Source organism: Aythya fuligula, chromosome 1 (genome assembly GCF_009819795.1).
Source record: "Aythya fuligula isolate bAytFul2 chromosome 1, bAytFul2.pri, whole genome shotgun sequence".
Taxonomy (NCBI): Eukaryota; Metazoa; Chordata; class Aves; order Anseriformes; family Anatidae; genus Aythya; species Aythya fuligula.
Window position 1 is genome coordinate 105,835,723 of NC_045559.1, and position 23,371 is coordinate 105,859,093.

Genomic DNA, 23,371 nt, shown 5'->3' on the forward strand with positions numbered 1-23,371 from the left:
TGGTTTTGCCAAGTTTCCTACATTACTGTGGCTCACTTATTGCTAATTAGAAGGTTCATGCCTGAATCCAGAAATTCAAACGAATACCTTATTTAAAAATTTCTGAATTCCAAGCTACAACATCGTAATTTATTTCTCAATTTCTTGTTGACACTGGCACTTCCAGCACAGGGTAAATAAGAAAGGCAAAATATTGGAGCAAAGGAGGAGAGAAAGTATAGAAGAAGGAAGGGGGATTAGCCGAGGCAGTAGGTGACTTTAAGTTTTGCACATCCTTTTTTTCTACTAATGCCAGTGAGCTCCATCAGCCTGAGATTTCAGCTGGTGAAGTCTGTATATGGTAATACAAGAGTTTTAACACTGTGTATGACACACAGTTGGGCTAGAAATAGTTGTTTCTACTCTGTATCCCTTTCAAAAATTGGAAGACAAATTTGCTGTCTACAAATGAGAGCATACCAGAATGGAGTATTGATTGTAATTTTAAAATGTGCCTTTTTTTTTTTTCAAACCTTACAGCTAGTGCTGTAAAAAATCCCTATTGAAAAGAAAAAGGAGTCAGGATTCAGTAGGTTTGTCAGCATTGATCGAGATGTACCTGCAAGAGCTCATCGTGTCAGTTCTTGCTGCCACTTCTAATCAGATGATTGGAAAGTGTTTGCACATAATGAATATAGTTTCACTCTTCAGACAGGAAGTATTTGAGCTCAATAGTTTCTCAATTTAAGCAGAAATCAGAATATTATGTAAAATTGACATGTAGCTGTGGAACTTTCCTTTTACTTTCCTTTTGAAGTTGTGTCCATCCCTTCTGTTTATTTCCAGGATTAACTGAAGGCAGATCTTTTCTAGCTTCTGCTTTTGTAATTTGGTTTATACCATATGTCTCTCCTGCACTATCCCAACAGAAGAGCAGTTAATTTTATCACTTTGGGGGATTTTGTTTATCTATTGTTTGCTTTTTTGTTTCTTTTCTGCACCCACCCAGTTGAGCCAGTTGATGCCCGCCCCGCTGCAGACAGAGGACTCACCACACGACCAGGTATAGAACTTGCATGGCTTTTACCTAACCTTTTTCCCAGCATGTGTGTGGTCTGCTTGAGCTCAAATGATCACCTTTTCTTTGGCGTAACCCTCTCTTAAAATGCAATGCGATGTCCTGAACTGGGAGGTGGTATTTGAGGCATGAGTTGACACACACGGGCCACGTGAGTGGTGTCTTTATCATGGGTGTTCAGTACGTGTGCGTGCAATGGGAGTGGGACTCAGAGCTGGCACTTATGTCAAGTTGTCATCCCTGGCAGCAAGAAAGCTTCGGCAGATGTAGGATGCAGTAGCCACAGTACCCCAGAGTGCGGAGAGCACTTTTAATTTAGGAACGTATAGTAGAAATGTCATATTCTTGATGCAAGTATACTGTTCTGTGTAAACCATGGCTAATAAAGAATTCATCTACACCATTTTAGAAGTGCAGGGTACATCAAGATCTTTTTGCAGTGATACTTATCTTAGCTAATTCCAGACATGTAAAAATTGATATATATATTCTCACCCTGGATTCAGTGAAGACACCTCTAGGCAGCTATCCATGCCACTGTAGGATAGAAAGAGGTGAGTATTTGCCTTCTGGGGGTACCAACATTTTCCTGGTGAATTCAGAGGTGGCTAGCTCGACTCAGGTTGAAAATGCTTAGAGTTGCAAGATAATTCAGGTTTCAAAAGGAAAAGGTTGCTTTAAATAATTTTTTTTTTTTTTTTTTTTTTGCTTCCTAGGTTGTTTTTCCCTCATCTCTGTTTAGAAATATCTAGAAATGGATGATTCCAGTGATTGCAAACAAACTTTGATTTCAGATTACTTCCTGACACATAGTGAGATTAGATTGGTTTATTTTAGGGTCAGAGTTATTTCAGTGTCACATCATCTTTTTTTTTTTATATATCTCTTTTTCTTCAGATCAGATCAAACTGATCAATCTGTCTTCTTTTTCCCTTCATCTTTTCCTCCAAACTTCTGTTGGAAAGCATTATGGGCAACATTTTCTTAGTGTGTTTAAATCTCTCCCCAAACTCACTGGTATACCAGTATACTATTCTGGTATACTCACTAACTACAGCAAACACTACAGTGGGGAGTGAAGACCATATCTTACAGCAATTGGGACATACGTCAAGGCTGGCCGGGTGGTGCGTTCCAGGTAGTGTCTCCAGGATACTGGTGTTTAGAGCCTTACTTCATTCCACAAAGAGAGCCAGGAAACTGGTAGAGTTCTTGTAGTATTAATGTTTGTGATTGATAACCTTTTTAATTTCACTCTTTGTGAAAAATCTGTTAAGAGGTCCATATTTATTACTAAAGGTTATTCCTTCCTCCCTTCTACTGCCATCCATAGTCACACAAGTGACAGAAATCGCTGCCATCACTTCTCTAGGGAAAGGATTTTCTCATACTGCCACACCCTAGTTTCAGAAGGAAATGTATTTTTTCAGGCCATTGTGTTTTTTCAGGCATTTTGTTGGTTGGGGTGATATAAATAGTGTGAGGAGTATGCCTGACATAGGTTGTGAGTGGTCTTTGTCAATGTGTGTGGTAGGCTATTAAAGAGAGGTAAAAATATTTCAACATGATCATTATGACTTGAAGTTCCCAGCAGATACAGGAAATATTACACTGTGAAGAGCACGTGGAATAAAAGTAATGCCATCAAGGGGCCTTTGTGGCACTTGCTGCATTTTAGCACAGTTCAAGTGGTGCCAGGGCTCTTGTGTTCTGCTTTTGGCGTAGAGATTGAATCCCTCGGGACAGGCAGGGATGCACGCTGCATTCCTGTGTGCGATCACCTCGCTGTAGAGGCTGAAATCTCTCTGTTGTGCCTGCCTTACAAATTTCATGGCATCAAATATCTTAGATTTGTATATAATATAAAGATTTTACCCTATTACGGTACTGTTAAATATATTGTAACAGAAAACAAAACATATTTTGTTCACCATTTCTGATAGACCTTCATCCTTACATCTTTAATCACTGTGCCCAGATTTCTGCAAATTAGTTCTTAGTGACAGAAATTCTGTCAGTACATGCCTACCTGATTTTCCATCATCTTTTAAAAGTAATTTATCTGCCCAAGTATTTCAATTTAACAAAAAGCTGGTACCAGTCTGAGTAGCTGTCATAAACTAGGAATTATGACACGGATGGTTAATTAAACAGTGTGAAATACAAAGGAGTTCTGACAGTTTTAAAATTACTGTACTTTAAAATTGTTTTACTTGCTAATTATAAATAAAACATCTATGTTAGAGTTTAAAAGAGGAAAAGTGATACTTTTTTTTTTTCTCACAGTCATTCTCCTTTTAGAGTAGTCAGTTGTTATTACTTAAGAAAAATAACCTGGAAAATGAGGATATTATTGCAGAATGAAAAGTATTAACAGGGGGGCTGGAGGCAGATTAACACACACAGCTGCTTGTAACTTTTTGCTTTAATTGCCTGCATTCCTGTTGATTTCCCAAAAGCTTTGCCACTATCACAGTCTTGACTTTTCAGTTTATGCTTCTGGTTGTCTTGCTGAAGTGAACTGGGTGGTTACCAGCTTCTTCAAGATTAAAACACCTTGTCATGTCAACCTGCAACAGTCCAAGCCTGGGCTTAAGATCCATTGAATGGTTTTAGCTGTTCAGAGTCACTGAAGAAAACTGGCTCTTGAAGGACCAACACAAGCACATGTCCTTTTTTCCTTTTTCCATTATTTTGTTACTGTTTTTCATCCACATGACATTCTTACAATGATCACTACATTTTTGTTAACAATAAATCTAGATCATGTGGGTGATACCTGTCTCCTTCCTAAAAGAGAGGTCGTTTGCTCACAGTACAGAAGGGAAAAGCAGGTACTTGGTTTGTGATATCTGGGATAACTACAGTCTTGGTACTTCAGCACATCATTCTCTCTCTTTCAAAATAAACAAACACAAACTTCGAAAAGAGGCAAGAAATGTGAAGAGTTGGCCAATCCATAAAGCAGGAAAGCTTATGAGTAGAACCAGGTTTAAAGTGTTTACTAAAATTCAAGGCCAGAGTTGTCCAAATCTGTACCTCTGCTGCACTCCACCTTGACTAGCAGCAGCTGAAGCTTGAATTTGAGTCTGACATATCAGTCCCAGGGGGAGAATAATTTGTGGGGAATCCCTATTTCCTAGTATATATACAACATCTGCATGATTCATACTGGTACAAGAAAAGGAGTCTAGTGCTCCACATTTTGCTTCCCTTTTTAATCCACAAATGGGGGAACAAAAATAAGAATTATGCCTAAATCTCTCTCCTCTCATCTTCTTCCTCAAAAGGAAGTAAACAGAGGTAATAAAAAGGTCAAAGGGAAGGAAAATACCTAGATGTACTAAGCAATCATCAGTGAGCTGTATTTTTTTATACAACCTGAGTTGTTAAGGCTTGCTCCTGCCATTTATAAATTCCTTCATACAGCAAGACAACTAAAAGGATTCAGTCTGGTCTGAAAACTTCCACAGGAAGAGCTGCAAATAGGAGGAATACTACTTTAGTTGATAGCCTAGCTGTAAGAGCTTTTCCAATAGGGTCTCCTTGCCCGTTCCTCAGAGGTCACTTTTTCATGATAAACGTTTAATTTCTTATATCTGAATTTTGGGTAATTATTAGTAACTTTGTTCTGTTTATTTGCAGAAAGAGTCATAAAGGCATATATAAAACAGTCCAGATACTCATAAACAAGTTCCCTATTCCTTGTGTTAACCCAGCAGTCTAATTTATGGAAATTGAGTAAAGATCAGAAAATTTGCCATCAGAATGGATGTTGCCTAATATCAACAGATTTCCTGAAATTTGAGGATAGAGAAGAAAAAACGGTGCTCTGTGCAGGGTAAATCGTATTCACATCTGTTGCACAGTTGCAGCTGTAATTACACTCCTAACAGCTAAAATTATATCACTAACAGGATGCCCACAGTTCACATCGCAAGGAGATTATGAAGTTAATTGTGTTATTTTCTTCCACACAGTGTGGTTTGGTGGTTTGTGTTTTTTTTATGTTCTCCCAACCCTTTGTCAGTAGATTGTTTTGTAAACATTCAGTAATTTTGAGGAGAGCTTGCACATAAAGCTGCTTCTGTGTCTCTGGCCCTTCTGCCAGTAAATCATGGTATCTTTTAATTCTATTACATATTGTAGGAGGCTGAGGGATTTTTTTATATATGGTTGCAGAGGCTCTGAAGCCTAATGACTGTTCTGCAGAATCATTAGCACATATGCTGCACTCTGTATGAGGTGAGGGCATAGAGCAGCTTAGGGAATTATTTATGATTTTCCTGACAGAAATTGCCAGGTCTTTTTCTGGTCTTGATGATGTTAGTTCAATACTGTTGTCTTAAACTAACTGTCTGCGGCTACCAACTAAAAATCCGTAGTAGATTTTTTTCCATTATATAGTTAACTGTGAATTCAATTCTATATGCATCTGCTCAGCATATGTATTGATATGCCAGAAAAAGATCAACACATTTTACTTGTTTTGATTATTAATTTTTTTTAGACACCTGTAAATTATCTCTGGTCTTCTAGAAACTATTTTTTTTTTCAAAGTAAGATATAGCAAGATTTTTTTTCTTTAAAGAATGTATATTCTAAAAATTCAAAGGAATTTAAGAATTTATTATCTTTAAAATAAGATTGAAAAGCTTCTAAACAAGCAAACAACAACAAAAAGTTTGCACTTAGTTATTGCTTTCTCCAGTTTGAGAGTCCTGTAGTCATCCATGAAGTAAAAGCAAGCCACCATTTTACTAACTTCCAAGAAGAGATGAGAAGGTTTTGTATCTTAAAATTCCTTCTCCTCACTGATACTTGAGTTGTCTTTACAAAAGTGAGTATATAATCTTCATTTTAAGCATGAAACAGCTGAAATGACCTTCACAGAGTGATAGTCTTATAATACTTACATACAAGTAATAGTTGTACTTCTAGTTAAGAACTTGAACTCGTCTTCCCAGATAATTGTTCAAACACTTCTCAAAATAAAGTTCATGGACACAGAGTTAAATGTTTTCCTGAATTCTGTCCTCCTTTCTCTTGCTCAAACCATTTTCAAATGTGCTACTTTTTTCCCCTCTGTGTAGATACCATCAAATTCTGGCAATTTCAGCTGTGCTTCACTTGGAGGTTTGGTTTATAACTCTAAAAGTAACTGGAAGACCACAGACAAAACTAAGATTGTTTCAGATCCTTGCAAAACTGAGTCACAAAGTCTTGCTAAACTGCGATTTAACCAGTAGCTGAACCAGTCACAGACAGCGTATAGTAGATAATAAACACCTAAGTACTTCCTTGTTAGAATTCATTGTATCATATTTATTCTTGTCCTTTGTAAAGCCTAAATATATATTTAAACAAACACAAAACCTTATCTGTAAGAGTAAAGTGTTCCCCAAAGCAGCTGCTTTGTTTGTATTTCATCTGAGTAGTTATAAACTCTGTGGTTGGAGTTGGGGTTTTTTGTTTGCTTTTTTTTCCCTTTAAGTGCAAGGAACAATTAAACTCGTATACGCTGCTTTATGATGTTTGGAATATAGGGGTGTGTGTATGTGTGCATATGTATAAATGTGTGTATATATAAAACTAGTTAACATTACTAATTAACAAAAATATCATTAAAAGGCCATCATTCAAGAAACCTAATTATTCAAGAGCAAAACAAGAAAAAAAATGAAATCTTATTTTCTGTTACACATATAGTAAGTCAGCACACATTTATTGTTAGAAATTTGTTTTGTTTTTGAAAGTATAATCTTAACGAGCTCATTATGTTGGATTTTTCTGGATGTTTTTAATACTGTGGCTTTGATGGCCAAATAGTTTTGTCAGTTTTGCTAAGAAGATGCAAGTTAAAATATTTACCAGCTGAATTGTAGCATTTTAAAATTAAAGTAATTAGGAATGCAACTCCCTAAAGATAGTATGTAATTTAGAAGAAAAAGCACTAATAATTATCATTATTTGTGAGTTTGCAGTGAGGGTGTTGCTCTCATTTTTCTTCTTTTATTTTGGCTTTTGTGTTTGAATTGTGTATTTTAGACTTTTTAGTGGAAAAAAACATCATTTTGAGTAAGGATTAAGGATCTTGTTTTGTAGTTACCTGCTATCTGTGTTCTTGTCTTCCTTGCAAGAGTACAGCGGTCTTTGCTGTTTGCATCCTACCTGATTCATATTGATAAAATTTTTAGAAAGACACAGAATTTTTTTTCCTTCTTCCATTACTGCCTTTAAAAACTAAATCTTTGATTTTAGCATGTGTGTCTAAATATGTATTTACCAGGACAGCAAAGTGTATGAACTGGAAACAAAGAGAAGTCTTGTTCAATAGAAGGTCTCAATTCTGCAATGTAGCATGGCAGAGAGACAGTTTTTAACTCCATGTTTAATTGTCTTGTACCAAACATTTAACTGATTCTAGTGCAGAGTCATTGTTTTCTTACTATATAATCAGTTGTTTTCAGAAGAGCACCAGTTTACCCTCATTATTCTTCTTAAAGTCTTTTTCTTCCCTTCTGAGGGAGATAGGAAGAAGAAAAAAAATCTGTCAGGTTTGTTAGTGCAATAGAAGTTTTTTCTCTTTCTGACCAAAAGAGTGCTAGCTGCCAAAGGCAAGTTTTAGAAAGTGAAACAGTATTTAACTGTGCAATAGGATGTCCTATTTTGTGTTCAGATCCCATGGCATTTTTTTGGTTTGGGGTATAAGGTCAAGTAGACAACCAGACCTTGATCGTGTAAGCCCAAAGCAAAAATTTTCTGCCTGGTCTCCACAGATTGTGTAGCCTGCTGCATCCTGGAAATACAGTAGTAGCCCGGAAGTACAGCTCCTATGTTACTCTTTAATGGGAATGGAAAAAGGGAAGGGAAGCATCCAAGAAATGTGGCTTCAGGGAAGCCTGAGGGTTTGAACTCATGTTTTTTCCAGCAGATAAGCCTACAGGTGAACTTAGCATCCTCTGTCATGCTGCAGCTCATTGCTGTGAAGGCTACTGACCTGTTCTGCCCCCAAAATGCTGCTCTAATTCCTGCCTGTGGTGTTTGGCTCCATTTAACTGAAGCTAACAAAAACCTACTGTCTAAACTATCATATCTCACTTCCAATAAAAGTGGTTAGAGCCCAAGAGCAGAGGTACCCAAGCCCATCATCCTGCCTCTGGCGGTGGTACATACAGGATGCTTGGAGATTTCACCTCTGCCATATTACTCCTAGCACATCCACTGAGATTTTGGCAGCCAGCATTTGATAGACTTTCAGGACTGGAAATTGTATTTTACCATTGCGTTTAGTATCCCTAGATGAACCTTTCTTCTTTGCATTTGTTCATTTGTATTTTGAATGCTCTTATTATTTGTGCCAGTGAGTTCCACAGTCCAATTCTGCATTGCACCAGATTATATATACATACTTTTCTTTTGTTAGCTTTTAATCTGCTGTGTCATAACCATGTTGGTGTTCTGTACTTTGGAGAAATTATGATTAGTCATTTCCTATATATTTTCTCCTTGTTGTTCACAGTTGCATAGACGTCTGTATTGTTCCCCCTCGTTTATCTTTTTCCAGTCTGGAGACTCGTGATTTGTCTGGTCCTTCACCGTACAGAAACCATTCCATGCCAGTCATTGTCCCCCTGCTTTGTATCTTTTCTCGTTCTGTCTTTGTTTGTGGTGGGGTGACCAGAAGTGGTAGCTGTATTTAAAATGAGGTTGCATCATTTATATGGTGGTGTAATGACGTTTTCTGTTTTCTCTGTTCCTTCATAATTATTCCTGTCTTTCTCTTCACCTTTCTGACTGCCAATAAGCCAAGTGCCCGCAGAGAACTATCCGCAGTGACTCCAAGGTCTCTGTCCTGGGTGGACCAGAGCCAGTGTAGAGCCCGTTGTTGTGTATGTACAGTTAGGGCTGTTTATCCCTGTGTGCAGCACCTTACATTGTACCAACATTAAATATCCCTTCCCTTTTATTGCGCACTCAGAATTTGTATATCCTTCTGCAGTTCTTTGCAGCTGGTTTTACTTTGACTATTTTATTTTTTCTCAATAAACTTTGTCCCTGCACCATTCACTCCCTTACCAGATCACTTTTACAAATAGCACAGCACAGATCCTTGTGGGACCCTGCTGGTAACTTTCCTCCATTGTGAAAAATGGCTGAGTGTTTACACGTTGTTTCGTGTCTTAATTAGCTGTGGGAAGTCACGTAGGACTTTCTCTTTTAATCCTTGCCATCTCAGCTTCTGCCACAGCTTTGATGAGGGATCTTCTCAACCTCTTTTTGGAAAGCAAGATTCCCTGTAAGCCAACTCATCTTTCCCATGTCCTTGCTAGCTTGTTAGTGACCTCCAAGAGATTCGGGAGCAGGACTTCTCTCTACAAAACACAAATTGTTTCCTTACCAATGTATTTCATATATGTATGTATATGCTCTAATCAATATTTGTATCTTAAATGGATCTGCCAGCTGTATCATGCAAGTTGAGCAGTTTCTGAGGTCCTTGCTCTGGGGGAGTTTCCTCAAGGTGGTTTGCCCAGCACGTTTGAGGGGCAGCCGGTGGGGCCATGGAGAGCAGCAAGCACCAGGGAGCCCACCGCCTCTTCAGCTGCTTCAGCCACGGGCAGAGAACCAATTCCCAGGAAAGCCCTTTCCCACCAGATATTTAAACTATGCAAAACACTGCTATTCTACTCTTGTTTTCCCCCTTTTAATTCTAATAACAAAAAGACAGAAGGTTTGAAGAGGTGAGCCTCGGTGTGGCCAGATACACATTCTCATTTTCTTCACTTCCTGTTGACGCAGGTGTAGGGGCTATTTTGAGATGATGCTCAAAGGAGAGTGAATTGTGTTCTTAGTTTGGAAAACTAACCATAGCTGCTTCAAGTATAGAAAATCAAACCTCTTTTCAGGCACCATGTGGGTTTTATTTCCTTCATCTTCATTTCTTCCTGCGTGTCATTGACAGAACATCATGGTTTGTTTTCAAACTGCAGTTCCTTAAGTACTCAACTGTTCTTGCATTTAGAAATGGCCTCGCATATACATGTCATAATATACTTGTCAGTAGGGTAATGTGGCGTCAAAAATCGGATGCTTAATAAAAGAAGAAAGGTCTTTTAAGGAATAAAACATTCCTTAAAAAGAAGACACTTACTAAGGTAGAATTTATGGGGCAGTCAGACTCTTCAAGAAAATAACCATAAATACTTTACCACATGAAGTTTATTCTTGTTTTCACCTTTATATGCAAGGAAAAAAGAAAAAAAAAAAAGAGAGAGAGAAAAAAAAAGAAAGATCAATGCCTTAGAATGAGATTGTAAGTACAGTCTGGAGAAGTTCTTGGGAAGGTCTGTTCTCACCTGTCTCATAGTATAAAATTAAATAAACATTTAATGGAAAAAAATGCTCATTCAAAGGCAATAAAAGGGAAATAATGCTTTAATTCAGTGTTACTTCAGATTGTGGCACATGGAAGTCTTCAAGAATTTCTTGAGTGTCCAGAGTGGTGATGGAGCACAAGAGCTGTCAGTAGTGCTGAGAATTTTAGAAGAGATTTTCCCTCTGTATCAAAGCTTAAGGTCAGCCCCAATATTAAGAATCAGTTGGGGCAATAAAATGCTAAAATAAATATAGACAAGGAATGTGAAACAGTTTGTCCTTATCACATTAGACAGGGTGAGGAAATAACTGCTTATAAACACCATGCTTCTGCAGTGTTTGTGCCTCCAAGAAATGTAAATGTCAGTCAGTTGCACTGAGAAGGAAAATAACCAGCTATGTGAATATCCATATGTTCTCTACAAGCCAGAGACAGCTTTTCAGGACAAAACATTCAGAGATACACATAGAGGATGCACTGCTCAGCTGTTGTATGTCTGGTTCGTTCTCTTAAGGCTGTTTTCGAGGAGGAAATCCTGTCCTTCTTTTCCAGTTAGGCAAGTGCAACATCTCCCCTTCACAAAGAACAGGACTGCAAACTATAATTAAAAGCACTGCAAGCTGTGATTACTTGGTTTACTGTATCCATCTAATCAAGAGACGGAGTTACCATGTCTCAGGCAGAAGTCAGTTCTGAGCAGCCTGAAATATAAAAACAAATAAGAACTCTGTAAACTGCACCAACATAGTAAGAGGTTATTTAGGCATGTTTGCGCATACGATACAGGCTTGCAAGAAACAAGAAAATAAAATATCTGGGGTTTCCCACCTCACACCATGGGTATGTGTTTTTTTTTTTTCCCTCACAGCAGCCTGAGCTTAGGGAGGAGAACAGTTTTGGCCTGAACACTAAATTTTCTTGACATTGCTAAAGAGGCTGTCAGAGCAGATCTGCCTGCATCCTGTGAGCCAGTTCAGGAGATCGCTGTTGGTCCCCAGCAGCTTAATTCTTGCTGTGTTTTGTACTGAAAGCCTTTGATACTTGTACCAACATAGCTGCAGTGAATTAAGAAATGTTAACAGGGGAGAAATTTTACCAGCTCGTTCTGTGCCACCTCAGTGACTGAAGCACCAGATGTACCTCACATTCCTCCCAGTTCCCTTTCACGCTGCATCACACCTCCTCCGTGTGAATGATACCATTGCTGTGTGCCCTCGTAGTGGTGGAGGTAAGCAGAGGGTAACTGAATCGATGACTTTAACCAATTGTCCTTGCGGTGCAATGCAGGTTCTGGGTTGACCAATGTTAAAACAGAAGAGATATCTGAAGTCAAGATGGATGCAGAGTTCCGACATGACTCAGGATATGAAGTGCATCATCAAAAGCTGGTGAGTGAACAAATGGTCCTTTCTGCATGGTGTTATGAATTGCTGATTAAATCCTGAACGTGTGGGTCAAATACAGCTGTGTTTCCCCTGAGTGATGTGGATGCTGAAATTGCCAGCAGAAAGGTTCCATGTGAACAGATGATGATTCTTCTGGTTCTCTCTTAAATGGAAGTAAAGCTGGAGTAATTTCAGCAGAGAAGATAGAAAGCCATTAAGTCTCACGTGAGAGGAAATTCTGGCCTTCCTCTCCTTGCACTGCCATGTGGTCAGATGTGGTCATTTGGGCAACACCTGTCTGTCCCACTATCTGTCTGTCACTCACATAACTGAAGAGAAGAGATACAGAAAAAGGAAAATGCTTAAAAATAAGTTAAAACAAACAAACAAAAATTCATGGAAACACAGCATGGTGCAGCAAGAACTAGTGTAACGCCATTTCAGGAATAGATTCTTTTTCTGTCAAAACAGACAGAGGTGATGCATGAAGGAGCTGAACTCCATGGAGCGTAACCTCTGGCAAGATCCTGTTCTTTGGGATAAGAGGATACTGGCCTTAATTTTGTCTGTCTGTGTGTTTTGTTCTGTAAGGTATATTAAATTATTAACAGATTAAGGGCAAATAGGAGCAAAACACTATTCCTCCTTTGAACTGTGTTTCTTATGAACACAAAAATAACAACCAAAAGCAATGGAAGTAAGAATAAGCATCAGTTCCTTAATAAGTAATGAAGAACCCATACAGCAGCGTTAGCTGTAAACCTTTTCTGCTTTCTCTTTTGTAAAGGTATATTACATGATGAGATTTCAGTTCCGTGACTTTCTATATCCTGATATTAAACTTGAAAGCTTTTTTTCTTAATATATTCTTAAAGCTAAGTAGTGCTGAAAATTAAAATTAGCATGGGACTTAAATTTGCATTTGAACTAGGCAATCACTGTGTGAAAAGATATTCTGCCATCTCTTTGATGCTGAGAACTGAGAATTCCCAGTTTGATGAGCTAATCCAAAATGCATTAGCACTAATTTGGGAAATTCTGACGTGCTTAGCTCAGATGAGTTAAACACCCTGGTGGAGTAAACCCATGCAAGTTTACTGAAGGGAAGGAACTTGCAGAAATGCATTTTCAGCCACGTGCTCATTAGTTATCGATCCTGTGTCACATGCACTTCCCCACAGCGACCTTTAACGTTTAAGTGGTTTGATGCAGGCACTTTGGAGCTGCCAACTGCCCTTCCTGTGGTAGCTGATGGGGAGTGCATTGTAATCCAGGCACCCGGGCAATGCACATCAGCCTTAAAGTGGGACCTTTCAAGCTTTTTGAAGCATTTAATGCCGTGCTTCTTACTGATAGCTACAACCATTATTTAAAAATCAGCAAGCTGTCCTCTCGGTTATGTGTTCAATTGAGACTGAGCAAGGAGCCCAGTGTTGTCGAGAAAGTGCTGTAATGATGCCTTACAGGGCATCGCTTGTTTACTGTGTGCCATATCCTAGCTGATGCCCTTCTCCATTAGCTTTAATTCAAAAGCAGTAAGCAGAAAATACTTTCATCTGTGTTTTCTTCTGTGCCCTGGAAAGATTTACTGAAACAGTCTCCTTAGGATATTGCTTTGAATTCAGCTGTGCATTGCATTTCATATGGAAACTATTGAATTGGTCTGAAATTGCAGTTCTCTCTTTGTGGGTGCTCACGTTTTAGCTGTACATTAAGTTGATTTTCATGACTCAGAATGCTTCAGGCCTTCCTCTGTTGCACATATATATTAGCTGGGGCATTTCACAGGGCTCTGAAATAATGTGGTAAGGTTCATTCCTCTGCAGGTAAAATTGAGAGAAAAAATTATTACTTCACATGAGCTTATGCCAATACTGTCCATTGTGTGTACTTTGCAGTGAATTCTTAACTTTGCTTAAATGTATTTCTTGCTTACAACTAGGAACAATATAAATATTTATACTGCGTGTTTTAATACCTCTCCAAGGAAGATTGTGTTTCTTAAAGACTGCAAATGTTATACAGCTCATTATAATTCTCAGCTGGTTTCCTGCTTCCCTCTGCATTTTGGTTAAATGCTTGTCAAAGTATTTAGTCTTTCAGAGTGAGGTAGTCTTACAATTCTGTGAATGTAATTTATTCTCTAATCCTTTTTGCCTATTTTAGTTAAAAATAATAATAATAAAAGCCTAATATTGACAAGCAGACAAAAGGCTTGTAAAACATTCATGAATGTAAAATAAAGCGGCGTATACAAAAGGGGACAGTGAAAACAATTGTTCACATTTCATACCTGGTCCTGTTGCTAAAAGGCAGTCTTACTGAATGCATCGTAAAGGTTCCTGCTGTTTGCTGATTTGCCTTACCGGTACCTATGATTTACGTGGATCTTCTCTGTTTTTCACACATGAGTCTCACATGAGTACTGTCACCGTGCAGGTATAGCTCATTCTCCCTTTGCCCTGCAAAATCTCAGTGCATCCCTTGCTGTTCACTTAGATCGGCATGCTCATGTTTGTTGGACTCACATTTCTTTGGTGTGAGAATTTATTCCTTCCTGGTTGTGTGCAAGTTTCACTGTTATCCTGAAGGTCTTCACCACTCCTGTATTGAAATGCATCAGATGTAGTCCAAACAAGCTGAACAGATGCAGATTTAGGAGCATTTTGATGATTCACATTTGAAATATAAAGACAACTGTATGCTCCCTAGTTACTTCTACACAAGAATATCAGTCATTTTGCAGTTGCCTTGATTTGCTTACCAAAAAAAATAAATAAAGAAGCCACTACTCTCACACTTCTGTTGTCTCTAAGTCCCATGTAAACCGGAGACACAGGGATGAGCTTTCCCTTTAACCACAGCACTGCTACACCACAGGCAAAACAAATTTCCTAAATTGCTTCTGTACCTCTTCTCCATCTGTGAGAACTTTGTGGTAATCCACAAAATCCAGGTTTGATTGATTAGAATCTGTACTGTTTAACTACTGAATCTGTATTGTACTGTTTACAGTACCGTTTAACTACTGATACTTCACTAGGCTTTGTATCGTTGTGGCAGCTGGACAAGGTAACAAAATACTTGGTTTTTTATTAGCCACCTTTCTTTATTTTTCTTTGTAGGTGTTCTTTGCTGAAGATGTGGGTTCAAATAAAGGTGCCATCATTGGACTAATGGTGGGAGGTGTTGTCATAGCAACAGTGATTGTCATTACTTTGGTGATGCTGAAGAAGAAGCAGTACACATCTATTCATCACGGGGTTGTGGAGGTAAGAAAAGACCACCAAGCACAAATGGTGCCATGTGCAGCAGTCAACACACTGCTCCATAAACATATTTACAAACAAAGAAACCACTGCTTTGGCTAGCCTTATGTTCAGAGTCTGAGAGGTTGCATCTAGCTAAGTGGAATTAAATTGCCTCATTTTGTAAACTCAGACACAATATAAGCCATGCTAAGTTGGATGCAAAACCACAAAAATTTATTCTGGAACCATCCCAGACCAATCACTTTGTAATGTAAAAGTTCATTTTATAGGAAATTTTACAGCAGCAAATGGACAGATACTGCACAAGAGGAAAAATCTGTTTTTACTGTTGGTGGGAGTTCTCACACACAGAGTTTTCTTCATTTACTTTGCAAATAAATGTTTGAGGCAGGTCTTCTGTGGATTGTGTTATATACTACAAGGATTTTCCCTATACAGATACTTTATTACTTTTTGTTCTCGAAACAAGATTTAACTTCACTACCAACAGCTTTTGATTTATGGTTAACGTAAAACTCATAAATTTGAGAAACACAAATAAAATATAAGACTCCTATATGGGATTTTCAAGATGAAAACCCATGTCTCTTCCCAATCTACCAAGTAGATTTGTGGTCAATTTACAGTAATTCAAAATACCTCACCTCTTGCTTGGTTTTAGGAGAGTATCTCTATACATAGAAAAACTTAAATTATGAGAACTGGAAGAGGGGTTTGTGTAACATTTTACCCCTTGTGTATTGATACCTGTTTTCCCATGTGAGTTTCTGGTTTGCAGGTAGTACTTAGATTAGCCAGCACCTGAGACATTTATGCTTTTATCTTCCAAAGCTGGCATTTTAAATTTTTGATTGAAAAAAAATCTTACTCAAGTCCACAGTTATGTTGGTTTTACCCTGAGTCAAGTGAACTTTGCATTGATCTTCCTGGATACATATATGCTTCGTAATGCATGTATCCCATTGTCTGGAGCAATGAAGGGTCTTAGAAATGTTTGAGCAAGCCTTTGTCTTCAGCCTGTGTTTGCACGTTCCTGTGTCCTTGCTGTGGTTGCCTACATGGTTTGAAACCTTCTAAAGAGATGTGGTCAGAAGAGCAGTGATGGCTTGGGGTGAGATTTGAGCACACAGCCATGCAGAATTTTAGACCTCGCTGGAGAAAACAGCAAGCAAGAATCTCAGCTTTAACTTTCCATCTGAGAACTTCCAGCCCATTTTGTAGAAAATTCAAATGGGTTTTAATTCTAAACCACCGAGGTGATTGCTGCTGTCAGCGGTTGTATGTCAGCTGAGGTGTGAGGTCGAAGTCGGTGTGCTTTCCTGCCAAAATGGTTTTCCTGGGTGCTCGACACAGAGCTGAACAGAGCTCACTCACACCAAGCTGCCACCCAGAGGTGGTGGAAGGGAGCTCCTTGCTGTGCACTAGCGTCACCTCACCCTCCTTTGAGTTTAGTGACAACAATAGGTCAGGAGACTCCTTAGGCCAAAGCCCTGAATCGGACATTGAAGGTGGACATACCATTATTGCAGTATGACCTTAAAATTTCAGGTAGGTTTCATCTGATGGAGTGACATGGAGAAAGTAATCAAAGATTCTTACAAGCTTTCTTCAGTGACAGTGAACTTGGAAATGCTGGATTAGAAATAACATGCCCAAGGTGAACAAGTAATTCATGTCAAAATGACAGCATCACTTAGGGAAGCTAACAAGAATATTAGTTGATACATAGTACTGCACCATAGATGGTGTTTCCTTGTAGATTTGCTGCATTGTGATTCGCATCAGTAGGTAGGATTGATTCTTCATTCTGCCAGACCTACTCTGTGGTCTTGGCAGACTGCATAGCTTCACTGTCTCGCCTGCAAGAAAGGCACAACATCTGTTTTTGTCCTAGGTTTTTCTAGCATGCACTTAGAGAAAAACAGAAAACATAAAAAGCACCCAAAGACCCATTTTAAATAGATGTTTAATATTAAAATGTCCTCAAAATTAAGCCGTTCCATTTGAGAGGGGATTAATTTATCTTTAATGTGCCATGCACAAAAAGCACAAAGGAGCAAAACCACTTGATGTAAAAATAACTGTACATGAGTCCTAGGTTGGCTGAGTATGTTTTAACAAATCTAGCAACCTGTTTGTTGCATGTCAGAAGTTACTGCGAGAGTTTAAGTCTGTGATAATGAATGCAAAATTACAAAACAAGTCCTGTTCCACTTATATTCTTATCTTCCAAAAAGTCAAGTCTGACTAAGGCTTGTTCTCCTTTCCCCATGATTTCTTTAACAAGAGTCATTACTGAAAATCCTGTTAGCCTTTTTTGAAGTCCTAAGGAGGAACACACTTGTCCTATTTTGAAAAGGCGTCATAATAATTTTCTCCAAGTCTGACAATATAAATGTTTCAAAGTGGTTCAGCCTCCCCAGGAAATGGACTGCCACAGTTAAGTAAATAAATGACTGAGTGGTTGAAAATTGCTTACTCTATGTGCACGTATGAGCTCCAGCAGACATTTTCAAGATGGCTTTTGCTGGTGCCCCCACCCCAGCTGTCTGCAGGAGATTGCTTCCTCCATAATAGCAGGTGGAAAAAGGAGAGGTTCTCACCTCCTGTGCTCCAGACTGCAGCCGAATGTCTCAGCTCACCCTCTTTTGGTATCTCATTTTTGAAGCTCATTTGTTGTCTGTCACAGAGGCAGCACTTCCAGCAGCAGCAGCTTGTGGGGGGAGGCAGTCAGTGATGCAGCAGCACAGAAGCCACTAAAATTACCACAGGACTCTCCAAAGTCCATCTCTCAAAGTCCGATCTGCAGGTGTGCGCTAGGCAGTGCCCATTTACCAGCATTTAGACAGCAATGTTGTGTTCATTGCATCTCTGAGAGCTGCCAGCACATCCTGTCCGGGATTTTGGTCTGCCTGTGTGTGTAGAGAGAGGCAGCATCTGAAATTAGCTGCAGTCTTGCCATCTTCCCGACTCCACACCAGGGTTTTCTGTGTGAAAGATTTATAGGCTAGAGCAGAAGGAGATAGATGGGCAGTCTTAAAAGAGGTTATCTACCTGACCAAGCTGTTTTCTCAAGAGAAAAGAGAAGTGTCTAGGCTGCTTCTCTGCAGCATGGAAGTACCCACACCTCTTAAATGCTGTGTTTAACTCCTGCCACCTCCATAATGGGTGCAAAAAGCTTATTGAAATGGTAAAGGGCTTTAGTGATTTACTGACAAGGAGATAGCCAAGTTAAAGGCATGTAGGTTGACAGAGCAATACTTAGGACAAAGGTTGTAGGAAAAGAGAGGAACAGTTTGGCACAGCTGAAATGGGTATAAGCGAGTGGAAGAGAAGACATGCAGGGTGAGCAGCAGTGCACGTACGTTGGCAGCGAGATGGATTAGCCTGTGGCAGTCAGCTGCAGGAAAGAGAGGGAGTGCTACAATCCAGTCATTTTAAAGGCTAAAGGGGAAATTAAAAAAAAAAAAAAAAAAAAAAAAAAAGGACTAAGATTGCAAGTGGAAGCCTCAATAAATCCCTTTCATCTATAAATGCCATATTTCAGAGGTTATTGGACTTCCACTGTGAACCAGTTTATCAAAGTGCAGCTTTTTGATACATAGCATTGTGCAAGGATGTTAAAAATTCAGTTTGATTTCCACCATCCTTCTTCCGTTCCTCTCCCACAAGCAGGTTATGTTGTGTGCTTATCATATCTTCTAGTCCTGAATAAGAAGTGATGAGTGGGAGGCTTAAGCTAAACCAGGTTACAGAGTTCAGTAGAGTGTTTGGAGCTTAAATAGGAAGAAGTGCAGCACAGGTTCTGGTACACCCCTGCTTTGCATCCCCATCCTAGTGGGATGAGCCTCCCAAAAGAAAAACACTCTCAGGCATGTATTGATACATGGTGATGTGTCCCCGTTTTCTCAGCCCCAGTGCTTCATATTACACTAATTTTATGCTAGAAGGGAACCTGTGGGGTTAGCTGTGACCTGTGAGGCTGTCACTTCTCGATGTGGACAAGCACCGGATAATCCATGGCACAGCGTTACTGTGCTCAGTGTGCTCAAATACTGCTGACCTGATGTCACAGCAGCCCAGTCGAGAGTAAAAGGAAGGGTGGCTTTTCCCGTGCGTCTGCACTGTGTCCTTAGTTTCTGCAAGCGCTAAAAAAGGCTGCAGGAACACTTGCAATTTCCCCTGCTTTGTTCTTCTGTTTCCTTCGCAGCCGCATTAGTGACAACAGCAGTGGCAGCAGATGGCACGCGGTGACATTGTCACAATGGAAATAGTTAACGCTGTTAAATTTGCGTGGTCCTCAGGGCACAGATTAGGCCTTTTATGTGTTTGTACAAGAATATTAGACCCTGCTGCTGGTACAGCGATGAAGCGTTCACTTGAAAACACGTGGTCTGCAGCAAGGTGATAGCATCAGCAAATTGCCAGAGACTGATTCGCTGCACATGGGTGTGGACAGTGTAAAAAGTTGGTAGCCCGCAGAGAAAGGACGTGTAACACAGCAGGACACGCCCAAGCACCTGGAGATGCTCGCAGAGGCAGTGCTGTGAGCTGCAGCAGGTCTGTCACCACCTCGCACCCACGCTCATATCTGCCCTCTCGGGGCTCCCTGGGGAAGGGAGGCCACGAGGGAGAACAGCAGGCACAGGCACGGCTCCAGAACACGAGTGCTGCTCAGCCAGTGCTTGTACACAAGTGTCCTGGGGACTTGCCTGTGGAGGCTGAAGAGGAGATGGGCTGTGAAATCCCCAGGGGTTCGTGGATTGAAACGACTGCTGACAGCCACGCTGAGCACTCAGCGCTCGCGTAGGCTGGCCAAGGGAAACTTGCATTTTGTCCACAGAAAACAAAAAGTTTCTTCTGTCATTTCTGGAAAGGAAGAGAGGCAGGGAAAGAAGAACACAATTTTTTTTTTACCCCAATTTCTAGCATAAGGGAAATCTGGAAAGAACTGTTGAAAGCAAGAGCGCCATCTCCCTATCCAGTATCTCACTGCCTGAGACCGTGCTGCAGGAGGTGAAGAAATTGGTGTATTTTGAGTTTATCGCATAAAGGAGTTACTTCATGCAAATCCAAAAACAAATAAGCAAATGAAAAAAAAACACACCTTTGAACAACAGTGTTTTAAGAGGTCAAGTTATATTGCAGAATAGGAAACACAGGAAGCCCTGTGTTAGCTCAGCCCAGTGACCTTTCCTACCGGCCCAAAATAAGGGCTTGCTCTCAAGTTTGGGACTTCTAGCTATAGCGAGTTTTGCACTAGCTTGCAAGTGAAAATGGTATGTGATCCTTAAAGTTGAGTATTTCACAAAAATATGTAATTTTTGCACAAGAAAGAGATCTGATTGAAAATCTAATGCTGATTGGGAGTGCAACTTGGGCATTGGAACATGGGTAAGATTTAGATGGGACACAGATAGGAAAATGGATCAGATTCAGGGTTAGCAGCTGATCTGAGCAGTCAGATACACTTGCCACACACAGAAGCATTTCCTCTTTTAAGTAATAAATGAAAGACCATCAAGACATAAAATGGCTCTGAGAGGAGCCATTTTCTGGTATTACTGCAGGGAAGGTGGTGCGGTAGTACAACATACCACAGTAAAGGAATGGCTACAAAAGCAAGTTGAGCAGCTTGCATTTGTCCCAAGCTTGGAAGAACACACCTTTCATCTGTCTCCAGAGTATCAAGTAACAACTTACAGATGGCCATACTCTGCCCTCACCAAGTTGAGTTATCTCCAGTATTGTAGATTTTAAATGAGTATCAAATAAAACTACTTTACTTTACTTTTTTTTATTAAATGGCTAGAGTAAGCTTACCTGCTATGTAAGACGTCTTGAGATAATACATTTTCCATTATCCAAAAGGTTATTTTTATGCTAAGCTATAATGGCTATTTTTCCAAAAGGTCAGTACTTACAGAAATCCCCAGGAAAATGTTCATACTCAGTACTTTAGCCTAGAGTCTTAGGCACCTTCTCAATGCTAAATTCTTGACAGTGCAAAATTCAGTTTTTATCTTCTGTTTTAAGAGCTATCAAACATTAGAGATAAGAGAGAAAGTAAAACAGCTTACAAGCAGACTTTCTTAGCTGTGTTTTAATAGATGGTTAGCAAGATAGCCAGGATATGGTAGGTTTTGAATACACAACAGCTACTGAGTTCATACAGAAGAGGCAGAATACCTAATTAATATTTAGAGTCTGTTGTCACCCACTCTAATTTGATGGAGTTTTATATTACTGAAATATTCAGTGAAGAAAGGAAATAATTTGAGGAGCTGCAAGTATTAAATGGAGAAGTCTTGACTGAGCTTTCTTTATGCCCATCTTCCAAGTAATCAAGAAAGGTCAAGTTTTGTTAAGTAGAAATACTTAAACAGCACAGACATGGCAAGCTTTTTGTCACTAAACTAAATACGACCTTGAATCCAGAGAAGTTCAGTTTCAGCGAGTGCATCAGGCAATTTGCTCACTTTCTGCCTGGCTACTCTGGCTACTCTTTTCCTTCACACCCTCATTTTATTTTTGCCAGTTAATTTTTAATGGTCTTGAGACCACAGCACTTGCAACTGATCTGAGAGTACAATATAGACAGAAGGCATCCTCCGACCACTTACTTCAGCTTCTTCTATTATTTCATCAGCTTTTTCTTTTCATTAGAGATCCAGTTCATTCCTAGTATGGATTCTTTATGTGTCCTAGGAGAAAAAATGTAATAATGGGGGACTAGCAGGGAGATGCAAACCGTATCTCCTTTTTTAATTTGCAGCATAACATGTTTCCTGAACCAGACAACAAAATCCAAAGGTGGTATTGCTGAGTTCGGTCAGCTAGTTTTGAAGTCCTAGCAAAAAGATAGGTTGCAAACTTGTTCCTGTTGCCTTATCTTTTCCTCTATCCAAAAAGTGAAGTGTGACTGTCCAAGCTAGATGGGACGTCTCTCGCAAGTTGCTCTTTAAAGCTATTGCATTTTAGAGGATGCTTTCTGCCTGAATGCATACGGGGGTACAAAGCATGCCTGATGGCCTAGTGAGGAAGCATGAGATGTGCTGTGAAATTAAGCAAAAATCTGAGCCTGGTTTCTCCTTCTCATGACAGGTGGATGCTGCAGTGACACCAGAGGAGCGCCACCTTTCCAAGATGCAGCAAAATGGCTACGAAAACCCCACCTACAAGTTCTTTGAACAGATGCAGAATTAGGACACCACAGCAGCCTCATGAGTTGGACAGCAGAATGATTGCTTCACTGCCCATTGGTGTTCAGTTATAGAATAACGTGGAAAGAAACAAAAACACTCTGTTTTATTATTTACTCATTATCGCCTTTTGACAGCTGTGCTGTAACACAAGTAGATGCCTGAACTTGAATTAATAAAATCAGTAATGTATTTTCTCTCTCTTTCTCTTTACATTTCAGTCTTTACACTACATTATTAATGAATGTTTTTTGTGTACTGTAAAGAGTTTAGCTGTATTTAACTAGTGCATGGATAGATTCTCTTTCCCAATTATTTATCATGTAGCTCCTTAGCCAGTTGTATATTATTCTTGTGATTTGTGACAAAAATTAAGTCCTAATTGAAATATGCTTTAAGAATTGATGGGGGATGCTTTCTGTGTCTGTGGGGTTTAGCTGCTTCTCTTTGCTGAGCGTTTTTTTCTCACTATGCATTTTAAAGTAAAACAACATTTTTTAAAAAGTATTCCAGATGAGTTATTGAAATTCTTTTCCTCTGCAGTTGCATTTTATTGTACAGATTGTTGCTCCTGCTGTATTAGTGACGTAGAAATCATGGGAATACACATTTGTTTCTTTGTGCCTGTTTTATGTGCACACTTTAGGCATTGAAAGGTAAACCTTATTTTCTTTTCCATGTATCTTTTTTGGATCTTAAAAAATATTAAAAAGAATCCCTGTTAATTGTGAGCACTTCTGGGGGGGGGAAAAGTGCCTGCTGGTCGAAAATTAACAGGGATCCTCTGCAGGATGATTGTACAGAACCATTGCTTATGAATTGATAGCTTTCTACACTGTGTTACATAAATAAATTAAGAAAAAAAACTTTTGGGCAAGAGTTTTCTTTGGAAGGCAGAATACAAAGATTTTGAAAGCTACTTAAACCGGGAACATCGTGTGTTCACCCCAGGAGAGGGATGGGAAGGGATTTTCCTATGAGGATGGTGGCGCTCAGTCAGATCAGAGCAGGAGGAAAATGTCAGTGAGACATGGTGGGAGAGAGAGGCACTGACAGTGTGCAGGAACCCCTGCTGC

At 39.5% G+C, this 23,371-nt stretch overlaps 1 protein-coding gene across 2 annotated transcripts in view; it reads left to right on the forward strand.

Annotated features, from left to right (window-relative positions):
* APP (amyloid beta precursor protein) overlaps positions 1–23,165 on the forward strand; it is a 178,157-nt gene extending 154,992 nt beyond the window's left edge. For both annotated transcript variants that reach the window (XM_032183216.1, XM_032183224.1), the window contains 4 exons: positions 989–1,042; positions 11,724–11,824; positions 14,947–15,093; positions 22,198–23,165. In XM_032183216.1, coding sequence (XP_032039107.1) covers positions 989–1,042; positions 11,724–11,824; positions 14,947–15,093; positions 22,198–22,299 — 404 coding nt within the window. In that variant the 3' untranslated portion in view covers positions 22,300–23,165. The remainder of the gene's footprint in view (positions 1–988; positions 1,043–11,723; positions 11,825–14,946; positions 15,094–22,197) is intronic.
* The last annotated feature ends 206 nt before the right edge of the window (positions 23,166–23,371 follow it).